Source organism: Ascaphus truei, unplaced genomic scaffold (genome assembly GCF_040206685.1).
Source record: "Ascaphus truei isolate aAscTru1 unplaced genomic scaffold, aAscTru1.hap1 HAP1_SCAFFOLD_341, whole genome shotgun sequence".
NCBI classification, from domain to species: Eukaryota; Metazoa; Chordata; class Amphibia; order Anura; family Ascaphidae; genus Ascaphus; species Ascaphus truei.
The window spans coordinates 14,705-28,120 of NW_027456410.1; the positions used below are offsets into that span (position 1 = coordinate 14,705).

Here is a 13,416-nt window from a genome sequence, read left to right on the forward strand (position 1 = left end):
ATCCACAGCATGGTGTCACCGACATGTGACATCCACAGCATGGTGTCACCGACCACGTGACATCCACAGCATGGTGTCACCGACCACGTGACATCCACAGCATGGTGTCAACGACCACGTGACATCCACAGCATGGTGTCACCGACCATGTGACATCCACAGCATGGTGTCACCGACCATGTGACATCCACAGCATGGTGTCACCGACCACGTGACATCCACAGCATGGTGTCACCGACCACGTGACATCCACAGCATGGTGTCACCGACCACGTGACATCCACAGCATGGTGTCACCGACCACGTGAGCTCAACAACATGGTGTCACCGACCACGTGACATCCACAGCATGGTGTCACCGACCACGTGACATCCACAGCATGGTGTCACCGACTACGTGACATCCACAGCACAGTGACAGACCACGTGACATCCACAGCATGGTGTCACCGACCACGTGACATCACAGCATGGTGTCACCGGCCACGTGAAATCCATAGCATGGTGTCACCGACCACGTGAGCTGCACAGCATGGTGTCATCGACCACGTGAGGTCCACAGCACGGTGTCACTGACCACGTGACATCCACAGCATGGTGTCCACCCACCACGTGACATCCACAGCATGGTGTCACCGACCACGTGAGCTCCACAGCATGGTGTCACCGACCACGTGAGCTCCACAGCATGGTGTCACCGACCAAGTGACATCCACAGCATGGTGTCACCGACCACGTGACATCCACAGCATGGTGTCACCGACCATGTGACATCCACAGCATGGTGTCACCGACCACGTGACATCCACAGCATGGTGTCACCGACCATGTGACATCCACAGCATGGTGTCACCGACCAAGTGACATCCACAGCATGGTGTCACCGACCACGTGACATCCACAGCATGGTGTCACCGACCATGTGACATCCACAGCATGGTGTCACCGACCACGTGACATCCACAGCATGGTGTCACCGACCATGTGACATCCACAGCATGGTGTCACCGACCATGTGACATCCACAGCATGGTGTCACCGACCACGTGACATCCACAGCATGGTGTCACCGACCACGTGACATCCACAGCATGGTGTCACCGACCACGTGACATCCACAGCATGGTGTCACCGACCACGTGACACCCACTCAGACTTGTGTCCCCCCCACCTCCCCCACTCAGACTTGTGTCCCCCCCCCACCTCCCCCACTCAGACTTGTGTCCCCCCCCCCCCACTCACCCACGAGCACCACGCTGGCCTCCGCGTTCTCCGGGATCTTCTCCAGAAGCTTCAGCTCATGTTTAGATTTTGAGCGTTGGATGGGGGGGAGGGAAGGGAGGGATTCCCTCTGTATAACACAGAAAAGGAGTCAGGAGAGGCGCTCCCTCCGTATAACACACAGAGGGGGGAATCAGGAGACGAGCCAACCTCTATAAAACACACAGAGGTTATCCCATGTCACCCGAGTCCCTTCCCTGTTGCCCCCGTATCCCTCACCGTCGCCCTGTGTCCCTCCCCTGTCACTCGTGTCCCTCCTCATGACCCTGTGTCCCTCCCCATCGCCCCATGTCCCCCCTTGTCCCTCCCCCGTCGCCCCGCTTCCCTCCCCTATGGCCTCGCGTCCATCCCGTTGCCCCGCGTCCCTCCGCTGTTGCCCCGTGTCCCTCCCGTCGCCTCGCTTCCCTCCCCTATGGCCCCGCGTCCCTCCGCTGTCGCCCCGCGTCCCTTCGCTGTCGCCCCGCGTCCCTCCGCTGTCACCCCGTATCCCTCCCCCCGCGTCCCTCCCCCGTCCCTCACCTGTGGCCCCCGTCACCCCGTGTCCCTCCCCCGTCGCCCCTGTGTCCCTCCCCTGTGTCCCTCCCTCGTGTCTCTCCCCGTTGCCTTGTGTCCCTCCCGTTGCCCTCGTGTCTCCTCCCCCGTCGGCCTTGTGTCTCCTCCCCCGTCGCCCCGTGCTCCTCCCCCGTCGGCCTTGTGTCCCTCCCCCGTCGCCCCGTGTCCCTCCCCCGTCGCCCCTGTGTCCCTCCCTCGTGTCTCTCCCCGTTGCCCTCGTGTCTCCTCCCCCGTCGCCTCCGTGTTCATCCCCCGTCGCCCCTGTGTCCCTCCCCCGTCGCCCCAGTGTCCCTCCCCCGTCGCCCGTGTCCCTCCCCCGTGTTCCCTCCCTCGTGTCTCTCCCCGTCGCCCCGTGTCCCTCCCTCGTCGCCCCCGTGTTCCTCCCCCGTCGGCCTTGTGTCCCTCCCCCGTCGCCCCCGTGTTCCTCCCCGTCGGCCTTGTGTCTCCTCCCCCGTCGCCCCCGTGTCCCTCCCCCGTCGGCCTTGTGTCCCTCCCCGTGTCCCTCCCTCGTGTCTCTCCCCGTTGCCTTGTGTCCCTCCCGTTGCCCTCGTGTCTCCCCCCCATGTCCCTCCCCCGTCGCCCCCGTGTCCCTCCCCCGTCGCCCCAGTGTCCCTCCCCCGTCGCCCGTGTCCCTCCCCCGTGTCCCTCCCTCGTGTCTCTCCCCGTCGCCCCCGTGTCCCCTCCCCCGTCGCCCGTGTCCCTCCCCCGTCGCCCCACGTCCCTCCCCGTCGCCCCCGTGTCCCTCCCTCGCCACTCACCTCCCGCTCCATGTTGATCTTGGTCTCATGTTCAGTCGGGTCTCCGCCCATAAGAGGGTCCATTAGGTTGGGCTCACTGTTTTGTGTCACGTGGTTGGTGCCGTGATGTCCCAACAGGGAACCCAGACTGGCCGCCGAAATATTCCGTGAGAACGAGGAGTCCTTCTCATCACTGGGGTGACTGCAAGAGGGAAACAGGGACAAGCTTAGTATCACTGTATAGAGGTGTGTGTACTACCTGTGCTGTATGAGGTGTGTGTTACCTGTGCTGTATGAGGTGTGTGTGTTACCTGTGCTGTATGAGGTGTGTGTGTTACCTGTGCTGTATGAGGAGGTGTGTGTGTGTGTTACCTGTGCTGTATGAGGTGTGTGTGTTACCTGTGCTGTATGAGGTGTGTGTACTACCTGTGCTGTATGAGGTGTGTGTTTTACCTGTGCTGTATGAGGTGTGTGTACTACCTGTGCTGTATAAGGTGTGTGTGTTACCTGTGCTGTATGAGGTGTGTGTGTTACCTGTGCTGTATGAGGTGTGTGTGTTACCTGTGCTGTATGAGGTGTGTGTACTACCTGTGCTGTATGACGTGTGTGTGTGTTACCTGTGCTGTATGAGGTGTGTGTGTTACCTGTGCTGTATGAGGAGGTGTGTGTGTGTTACCTGTGCTGTATGAGGTGTGTGTGTTACCTGTGCTGTATGAGGAGGTGTGTGTGTACTACCTGTGATGTATGAGGTGTGTGTACTACCTGTGCTGTATGAGGTGTGTATGTTACCTGTGCTGTATGAGGTGTGTGTACTACCTGTGCTGTATGAGGTGTGTGTGTTACCTGTGCTGTATGAGGTGTGTGTGTTACCTGTGCTGTATGAGGTGTGTGTGTTACCTGTGCTGTATGAGGAGGTGTGTGTGTACTACCTGTGCTGTATGAGGTGTGTGTACTACCTGTGCTGTATGAGGTGTGTGTGATACCTGTGCTGTATGAGGTGTGTGTACTACCTGTGCTGTATAAGGTGTGTGTGTTACCTGTGCTGTATGAGGTGTGTGTGTTACCTGTGCTGTATGAGGAGGTGTGTGTGTGTTACCTGTGCTGTATGAGGTGTGTGTGTTACCTGTGCTGTATGAGGAGGTGTGTGTGTACTACCTGTGATGTATGAGGTGTGTGTACTACCTGTGCTGTATGAGGTGTGTATGTTACCTGTGCTGTATGAGGTGTGTGTACTACCTGTGCTGTATTAGGTGTGTGTGTTACCTGTGCTGTATGAGGTGTGTGTTACCTGTGCTGTATGAGGTGTGTGTACTACCTGTGCTGTATGAGGTGTGTGTGTTACCTGTGCTGTATGAGGTGTGTGTGTTACCTGTGCTGTATGAGGAGGTGTGTGTGTGTGTTACCTGTGCTGTATGAGGTGTGTGTGTTACCTGTGCTGTATGAGGTGTGTGTGTACTACCTGTGCTGTATGAGGTGTGTGTACTACCTGTGCTGTATGAGGTGTGTGTTACCTGTGCTGTATGAGGTGTGTGTACTACCTGTGCTGTATAAGGTGTGTGTGTTACCTGTGCTGTATAAGGTGTGTGTGTTACCTGTGCTGTATGAGGTGTGTGTGTTACCTGTGCTGTATGAGGTGTGTGTACTACCTGTGCTGTATGACGTGTGTGTGTGTTACATGTGCTGTATGAGGTGTGTGTGTTACCTGTGCTGTGTTAGGAGGTGTGTGTGTGTTACCTGTTCTGTATGAGGTGTGTGTGGTTACCTGTGTTGTATGAGGTGTGTGTACTACCTGTGCTGTATGAGGTGTGTGTACTACCTGTGCTGTATGAGGTGTGTGTGTTACCTGTGCTGTATGAGGTGTGTGTGTTACCTGTGCTGTATGAGGTGTGTGTGTTACCTGTGCTGTATGAGGAGGTGTGTGTGTACTACCTGTGCTGTATGAGGTGTGTGTACTACCTGTGCTGTATGAGGTGTGTGTGATACCTGTGCTGTATGAGGTGTGTGTACTACCTGTGCTGTATAGGTGTGTGTGTTACCTGTGCTGTATGAGGTGTGTGTGTTACCTGTGCTGTATGAGGTGTGTGTGTTACCTGTGCTGTATGAGGTGTGTGTACTACCTGTGCTGTATGACGTTGTGTGTGTGTTACCTGTGCTGTATGAGGTGTGTGTGTTACCTGTGCTGTATGAGGAGGTGTGTGTGTGTTACCTGTGCTGTATGAGGTGTGTGTGTTACCTGTGCTGTATGAGGAGGTGTGTGTGTACTACCTGTGATGTATGAGGTGTGTGTACTACCTGTGCTGTATGAGGTGTGTATGTTACCTGTGCTGTATGAGGTGTGTGTACTACCTGTGCTGTATGAGGTGTGTGTGTTACCTGTGCTGTATGAGGTGTGTGTGTTACCTGTGCTGTATGAGGTGTGTGTGTTACCTGTGCTGTATGAGGTGTGTGTACTACCTGTGCTGTATGAGGTGTGTGTACTACCTGTGCTGTATGAGGTGTGTGTTACCTGTGCTGTATGAGGTGTGTGTGTTACCTGTGCTGTATGAGATGTGTGTACTACCTGTGCTGTATGAGGTGTGTGTTACCTGTGCTGTATGAGGTGTGTGTACTACCTGTGCTGTATGAGGTGTGTGTTTTACCTGTGCTGTATGAGGTGTGTGTGTTACCTGTGCTGTATGAGGTTTGTGTGTTACCTGTGCTGTATGAGGTGTGTGTACTACCTGTGCTGTATGAGGTGTGTGTTACCTGTGCTGTATGAGGTGTGTGTGTTACCTGTGCTGTATGAGATGTGTGTACTACCTGTGCTGTATGAGGTGTGTGTTACCTGTGCTGTATGAGGTGTGTGTACTACCTGTGCTGTATGAGGTGTGTGTGTTACCTGTGCTGTATGAGGTGTGTGTGTTACCTGTGCTGTATGAGGAGGTGTGTGTGTGTGTTACCTGTGCTGTATGAGGTGTGTGTGTTACCTGTGCTGTATGAGGTGTGTGTGTACTACCTGTGCTGTATGAGGTGTGTGTACTACCTGTGCTGTATGAGGTGTGTATGTTACCTGTGCTGTATGAGGTGTGTGTACTACCTGTGCTGTATGAGGTGTGTGTGTTACCTGTGCTGTATGAGGTGTGTGTGTTACCTGTGCTGTATGAGGTGTGTGTTACCTGTGCTGTATGAGGAGGTGTGTGTGTACTACCTGTGCTGTATGAGGTGTGTGTACTACGTGTGCTGTATGAGGTGTGTGTGATACCTGTGCTGTATGAGGTGTGTGTACTACCTGTGCTGTATAAGGTGTGTGTGTTACCTGTGCTGTATGAGGTGTGTGTACTACCTGTGCTGTATGAGGTGTGTGTGTTACCTGTGCTGTATGAGGTGTGTGTACTACCTGTGCTGTATGACGTGGGTGTGTGTTACCTGTGCTGTATGAGGTGTGTGTGTTACCTGTGCTGTATGAGGAGGTGTGTGTGTGTTACCTGTGCTGTATGAGGTGTGTGTGTTACCTGTGCTGTATGAGGAGGTGTGTGTGTACTACCTGTGATGTATGAGGTGTGTGTACTACCTGTGCTGTATGAGGTGTGTATGTTACCTGTGCTGTATGAGGTGTGTGTGTTACCTGTGCTGTATGAGGAGGTGTGTGTGTGTTACCTGTGCTGTATGAGGTGTGTGTGTTACCTGTGCTGTATGAGGAGGTGTGTGTGTACTACCTGTGATGTATGAGGTGTGTGTACTACCTGTGATGTATGAGGTGTGTGTACTACCTGTGCTGTATGAGGTGTGTGTACTACCTGTGATGTATGAGGTGTGTGTACTACCTGTGCTGTATGAGGTGTGTATGTTACCTGTGCTGTATGAGGTGTGTGTACTACCTGTGCTGTATGAGGTGTGTGTATTACCTGTGCTGTATGAGGTGTGTGTGTTACCTGTGCTGTATGAGGTGTGTGTGTTACCTGTGCTGTATGAGGTGTGTGTACTACCTGTGCTGTATGAGGTGTGTGTACTACCTGTGCTGTATGAGGTGTGTGTTACCTGTGCTGTATGAGGTGTGTGTGTTACCTGTGCTGTATGAGATGTGTGTACTACCTGTGCTGTATGAGGTGTGTGTTACCTGTGCTGTATGAGGTGTGTGTACTACCTGTGCTGTATGAGGTGTGTGTTTTACCTGTGCTGTATGAGGTGTGTGTGTTACCTGTGCTGTATGAGGTGTGTGTACTACCTGTGCTGTATGAGGTGTGTGTGTTACCTGTGCTGTATGAGGTGTGTGTGTTACCTGTGCTGTATGAGGTGTGTGTGTTACCTGTGCTGTATGAGGTGTGTGTACTACCTGTGCTGTATGAGGTGTGTGTACTACCTGTGCTGTATGAGGTGTGTGTTACCTGTGCTGTATGAGGAGGTGTGTGTGTACTACCTGTGATGTATGAGGTGTGTGTACTACCTGTGCTGTATGAGGTGTGTATGTTACCTGTGCTGTATGAGGTGTGTGTACTACCTGTGCTGTATGAGGTGTGTGTGTTACCTGTGCTGTATGAGGTGTGTGTGTTACCTGTGCTGTATGAGGTGTGTGTGTTACCTGTGTTGTATGAGGTGTGTGTACTACCTGTGCTGTATGAGGTGTGTGTACTACCTGTGCTGTATGAGGTGTGTGTTACCTGTGCTGTATGAGGTGTGTGTGTTACCTGTGCTGTATGAGATGTGTGTACTACCTGTGCTGTATGAGGTGTGTGTTACCTGTGCTGTATGAGGTGTGTGTACTACCTGTGCTGTATGAGGTGTGTGTTTTACCTGTGCTGTATGAGGTGTGTGTGTTACCTGTGCTGTATGAGGTTTGTGTGTTACCTGTGCTGTATGAGGTGTGTGTACTACCTGTGCTGTATGAGGTGTGTGTTACCTGTGCTGTATGAGGTGTGTGTGTTACCTGTGCTGTATGAGATGTGTGTACTACCTGTGCTGTATGAGGTGTGTGTTACCTGTGCTGTATGAGGTGTGTGTACTACCTGTGCTGTATGAGGTGTGTGTGTTACCTGTGCTGTATGAGGAGGTGTGTGTGTGTGTTACCTGTGCTGTATGAGGTGTGTGTGTTACCTGTGCTGTATGAGGTGTGTGTGTACTACCTGTGCTGTATGAGGTGTGAGTACTACCTGTGCTGTATGAGGTGTGTGTGTTACCTGTGCTGTATGAGGTGTGTGTACTACCTGTGCTGTATAAGGTGTGTGTGTTACCTGTGCTGTATAAGGTGTGTGTGTTACCTGTGCTGTATGAGGTGTGTGTGTTACCTGTGCTGTATGAGGTGTGTGTACTACCTGTGCTGTATGACGTGTGTGTGTGTTACATGTGCTGTATGAGGTGTGTGTGTTACCTGTGCTGTATTAGGAGGTGTGTGTGTGTTACCTGTGCTGTATGAGGTGTGTGTGTTACCTGTGCTGTATGAGGAGGTGTGTGTGTACTACCTGTGATGTATGAGGTGTGTGTACTACCTGTGCTGTATGAGGTGTGTATGTTACCTGTGCTGTATGAGGTGTGTGTACTACCTGTGCTGTATGAGGTGTGTGTGTTACCTGTGCTGTATGAGGTGTGTGTGTTACCTGTGCTGTATGAGGTATGTGTGTTACCTGTGCTGTATGAGGAGGTGTGTGTGTACTACCTGTGCTGTATGAGGTGTGTGTACTACCTGTGCTGTATGAGGTGTGTGTGATACCTGTGCTGTATGAGGTGTGTGTACTACCTGTGCTGTATAAGGTGTGTGTGTTACCTGTGCTGTATGAGGTGTGTGTGTTACCTGTGCTGTATGAGGTGTGTGTGTTACCTGTGCTGTATGAGGTGTGTGTACTACCTGTGCTGTATGACGTGTGTGTGTGTTACCTGTGCTGTATGAGGTGTGTGTGTTACCTGTGCTGTATTAGGAGGTGTGTGTGTGTTACCTGTGCTGTATGAGGTGTGTGTGTTACCTGTGCTGTATGAGGAGGTGTGTGTGTACTACCTGTGATGTATGAGGTGTGTGTACTACCTGTGCTGTATGAGGTGTGTATGTTACCTGTGCTGTATGAGGTGTGTGTACTACCTGTGCTGTATGAGGTGTGTGTGTTACCTGTGCTGTATGAGGTGTGTGTGTTACCTGTGCTGTATGAGGTATGTGTGTTACCTGTGCTGTATGAGGAGGTGTGTGTGTACTACCTGTGCTGTATGAGGTGTGTGTACTACCTGTGCTGTATGAGGTGTGTGTGATACCTGTGCTGTATGAGGTGTGTGTACTACCTGTGCTGTATAAGGTGTGTGTGTTACCTGTGCTGTATGAGGTGTGTGTGTTACCTGTGCTGTATGAGGTGTGTGTGTTACCTGTGCTGTATGAGGTGTGTGTACTACCTGTGCTGTATGACGTGTGTGTGTGTTACCTGTGCTGTATGAGGTGTGTGTGTTACCTGTGCTGTATGAGGAGGTGTGTGTGTGTTACCTGTGCTGTATGAGGTGTGTGTGTTACCTGTGCTGTATGAGGAGGTGTGTGTGTACTACCTGTGATGTATGAGGTGTGTGTACTACCTGTGCTGTATGAGGTGTGTATGTTACCTGTGCTGTATGAGGTGTGTGTACTACCTGTGCTGTATGAGGTGTGTGTGTTACCTGTGCTGTATGAGGTGTGTGTGTTACCTGTGCTGTATGAGGTGTGTGTGTTACCTGTGCTGTATGAGGTGTGTGTACTACCTGTGCTGTATGAGGTGTGTGTACTACCTGTGCTGTATGAGGTGTGTGTTACCTGTGCTGTATGAGGTGTGTGTGTTACCTGTGCTGTATGAGATGTGTGTACTACCTGTGCTGTATGAGGTGTGTGTTACCTGTGCTGTATGAGGTGTGTGTACTACCTGTGCTGTATGAGGTGTGTGTTTTACCTGTGCTGTATGAGGTGTGTGTGTTACCTGTGCTGTATGAGGAGGTGTGTGTGTACTACCTGTGCTGTATGAGGTGTGTGTGTTACCTGTGCTGTATGAGGTGTGTGTGTGTTACCTGTGCTGTATGAGGTGTGTGTTTTACCTGTGCTGTATGAGGTGTGTGTACTACCTGTGCTGTATGAGGAGGTGTGTGTGTGTGTGTATATTGTGATACCATCAGGTATCTCTAGCTGCTGGAACAGTGAGGTAAATGTGCTTTCCAGCGCACACAGAGTTAATCCTCCCTGGAATGACTGTTGCAGGTGCTAACTAATTACTCAGGATGGACTCCTCAGTGAATAAGGAAGTGTTTAAGGCAAACATAGAGTGATGCCATGTGAGAGAAACATGCTAATAGCCACAGAGTGAGAGAGTGTTTTCCCCAGAGAAGGGGGGAGATAGAAGTGTTCCCAAGCTGCGGAAGCTGGTTACAGAGGACCTAAGAGGAGTTTCTCTGGGCTCAACATGGTGCTGAATTCCTCTAGGAAGAAAGGAGGAGAGACTGTGCTGAAGCAGGGACGTCTACTCCAAAGGACTGACAGATCAGCAAAAACACTTTATTGTTGTGTGCAGAGACTGTTACATTGTTACATACTGTATGCCAGGGCATGTTTTGGCATGTGTAACATGTGTTACAGGCAGTACTACAGTGAGAGTTACCTCTCGTTCTCACGCATGTTCTGGGCACAGAGTTATAACGTGTTACAGGCAGTAATACAGTGAGAGTTACCTCTCGTTCTCACGCATGTTCTGGGCACAGAGTTATAACGTGTTACAGGCAGTAATACAGTGAGAGTTACCGCTCGTTCTCACGCATGTCCTGGGCACAGAGTTATAACGTGTTACAGGAAGTAATACAGTGAGAGTTACCTCTCGTTCTCACGCATGTCCTGGGCACAGAGTTATAACGTGTTACAGGAAGTAAAACAGTGAGAGTTACCTCTCGTTCTCACGCATGTCCTGGGCCCAGAGTTATAACGTGTCACAGGAAGTAAAACAGTGAGAGTTACCTCTCATTCTCACGCATGTCCTGGGCACAGAGATATAACATGTGTTACAGGCAGTAATACAGTGAGAGTTACCTCTCGTTCTCACGCATGTCCTGGGCACAGAGTTATAACATGTGTTACAGGCAGTAATACAGTGAGAGTTACCTCTCGTTCTCACGCATGTCCTGGGCACAGAGTTATAACGTGTTACAGGCAGTAATACAGTGAGAGTTACCTCTCGTTCTCACGCATGTCCTGGGCACAGAGTTATAACGTGTTACAGGCAGTAATACAGTGAGAGTTACCTCTCGTTCTCACGCATGTCCTGGGCACAGAGTTATAACATGTGTTACAGGCAGTAATACAGTGAGAGTTACCTCTCGTTCTCACGCATGTCCTGGGCACAGAGTTATAACATGTGTTACAGGCAGTAATACAGTGAGAGTTACCTCTCGTTCTCACGCATGTCCTGGGCACAGAGTTATAACGTGTTACAGGAAGTAATACAGTGAGAGTTACCTCTCGCTCCCACGCATGTCCTGGGCACAGAGTTATAACGTGTTACAGGCAATAATACAGTGAGAGTTACCTCTCGTTCTCACGCATGTCCTGGGCACAGAGTTATAACGTGTGTTACAGGCAGTAATACAGTGAGAGTTACCGCTCGTTCTCACGCATGTCCTGGGCACAGAGTTATAACGTGTTACAGGCAGTAATACATCGAGAGTTACCTCTCGTTCTCACACATGTCCTGGGCACAGAGTTATAACGTGTGTTACAGGCAGTAATACAGTGAGAGTTACCTCTCGTTCTCACGCATGCCCTGGGCACAGAGATATAACATGTGTTACAGGCAGTAATACAGTGAGAGTTACCTCTCGTTCTCACTCATGTCCTGGGCACAGAGTTATAACATTTGTTACAGGCAGTAATACAGTGAGAGTTACCTCTCGTTCTCACGCATGTCCTGGGCACCGAGTTATAACATGTGTTATAGGCAGTAATACAGTGAGAGTTACCTCTCGTTCTCACTCATGTCCTGGGCACAGAGTTATAACATTTGTTACAGGCAGTAATACAGTGAGAGTTACCTCTCGTTCTCACGCATGTCCTGGGCACAGAGTTATAACGTGTTACAGGCAGTAATACAGTGAGAGTTACCTCTCGTTCTCACGCATGTCCTGGGCACAGAGTTATAACGTGTTACAGGCAGTAATACAGTGAGAGTTACCTCTCGTTCTCACGCATGTCCTGGGCACAGAGTTATAACATGTGTTACAGGCAGTAATACAGTGAGAGTTACCTCTCGTTCTCACGCATGTCCTGGGCACAGAGTTATAACATGTGTTACAGGCAGTAATACAGTGAGAGTTACCTCTCGTTCTCACGCATGTCCTGGGCACAGAGTTATAACGTGTTACAGGAAGTAATACAGTGAGAGTTACCTCTCGCTCCCACGCATGTCCTGGGCACAGAGTTATAACGTGTTACAGGCAATAATACAGTGAGAGTTACCTCTCGTTCTCACGCATGTCCTGGGCACAGAGTTATAACGTGTGTTACAGGCAGTAATACAGTGAGAGTTACCGCTCGTTCTCACGCATGTCCTGGGCACAGAGTTATAACGTGTTACAGGCAGTAATACATCGAGAGTTACCTCTCGTTCTCACACATGTCCTGGGCACAGAGTTATAACGTGTGTTACAGGCAGTAATACAGTGAGAGTTACCTCTCGTTCTCACGCATGCCCTGGGCACAGAGATATAACATGTGTTACAGGCAGTAATACAGTGAGAGTTACCTCTCGTTCTCACTCATGTCCTGGGCACAGAGTTATAACATTTGTTACAGGCAGTAATACAGTGAGAGTTACCTCTCGTTCTCACGCATGTCCTGGGCACCGAGTTATAACATGTGTTATAGGCAGTAATACAGTGAGAGTTACCTCTCGTTCTCACGCATGTCCTGGGCACAGAGTTATAACGTGTTACAGGCAGTAATACAGTGAGAGTTACCTCTCGTTCTCACGCATGTCCTGGGCACAGAGTTATAACATGTGTTACAGGCAGTAATACAGTGAGAGTTACCTCTCGTTCTCACGCATGTCCTGGGCACAGAGTTATAACGTGTGTTACAGGCAGTAATACAGTGAGAGTTACCTCTCGTTCTCACGCATGTCCTGGGCACAGAGTTATAACGTGTGTTACAGGCAGTAATACAGTGAGAGTTACCTCTCGTTCTCACGCATGTCCTGGGCACAGAGTTATAACGTGTTACAGGCAGTAATACAGTGAGAGTTACCTCTCGTTCTCACGCATGTCCTGGGCACAGAGTTATAACGTGTTACAGGCAGTAATACAATGAGAGTTACCTCTCGTTCTCACGCATGTCCTGGGCACAGAGTTATAACGTGTTACAGGCAGTAATACAGTGAGATTTACCTCTCGTTCTCACGCATGTCCTGGGCACAGAGTTATAACGTGTTACAGGCAGTAATACAGTGAGAGTTACCTCTCGTTCTCACGCATGTCCTGGGCACAGAGTTATAACGTGTTACAGGAAGTAATACAGTGAGAGTTACCTCTCGTTCTCACGCATGTCCTGGGCACAGAGTTATAACATGTGTTACAGGCAGTAATACAGTGAGAGTTACCTCTCGTTCTCACGCATGTCCTGGGCACAGAGTTATAACATGTGTTACAGGCAGTAATACAGTGAGAGTTACCTCTCGTTCTCACGCATGTCCTGGGCACAGAGTTATAACATGTGTTACAGGCAGTAATACAGTGAGAGTTACCTCTCGTTCTCACGCATGTCCTGGGCACAGAGTTATAACGTGTTACAGGAAGTAATACAGTGAGAGTTACCTCTCGCTCCCACGCATGTCCTGGGCACAGAGTTATAACGTGTTACAGGCAATAATACAGTGAGAGTTACCTCTCGTTCTCA

General features: G+C 50.5%; 1 protein-coding gene across 1 annotated transcript in view; it reads right to left on the reverse strand.

Moving 5' to 3' along the window:
* LOC142483597 (anion exchange protein 2-like) overlaps positions 1-13,416 on the reverse strand; it is a gene marked incomplete at its 3' end in the record, with an annotated part of 167,173 nt that overhangs the window by 14,245 nt on the left and 139,512 nt on the right. Inside the window, 2 exon segments of the mRNA XM_075583610.1 lie at positions 1,243-1,351; positions 2,592-2,772. Coding sequence (XP_075439725.1) covers positions 1,243-1,351; positions 2,592-2,772 — 290 coding nt within the window.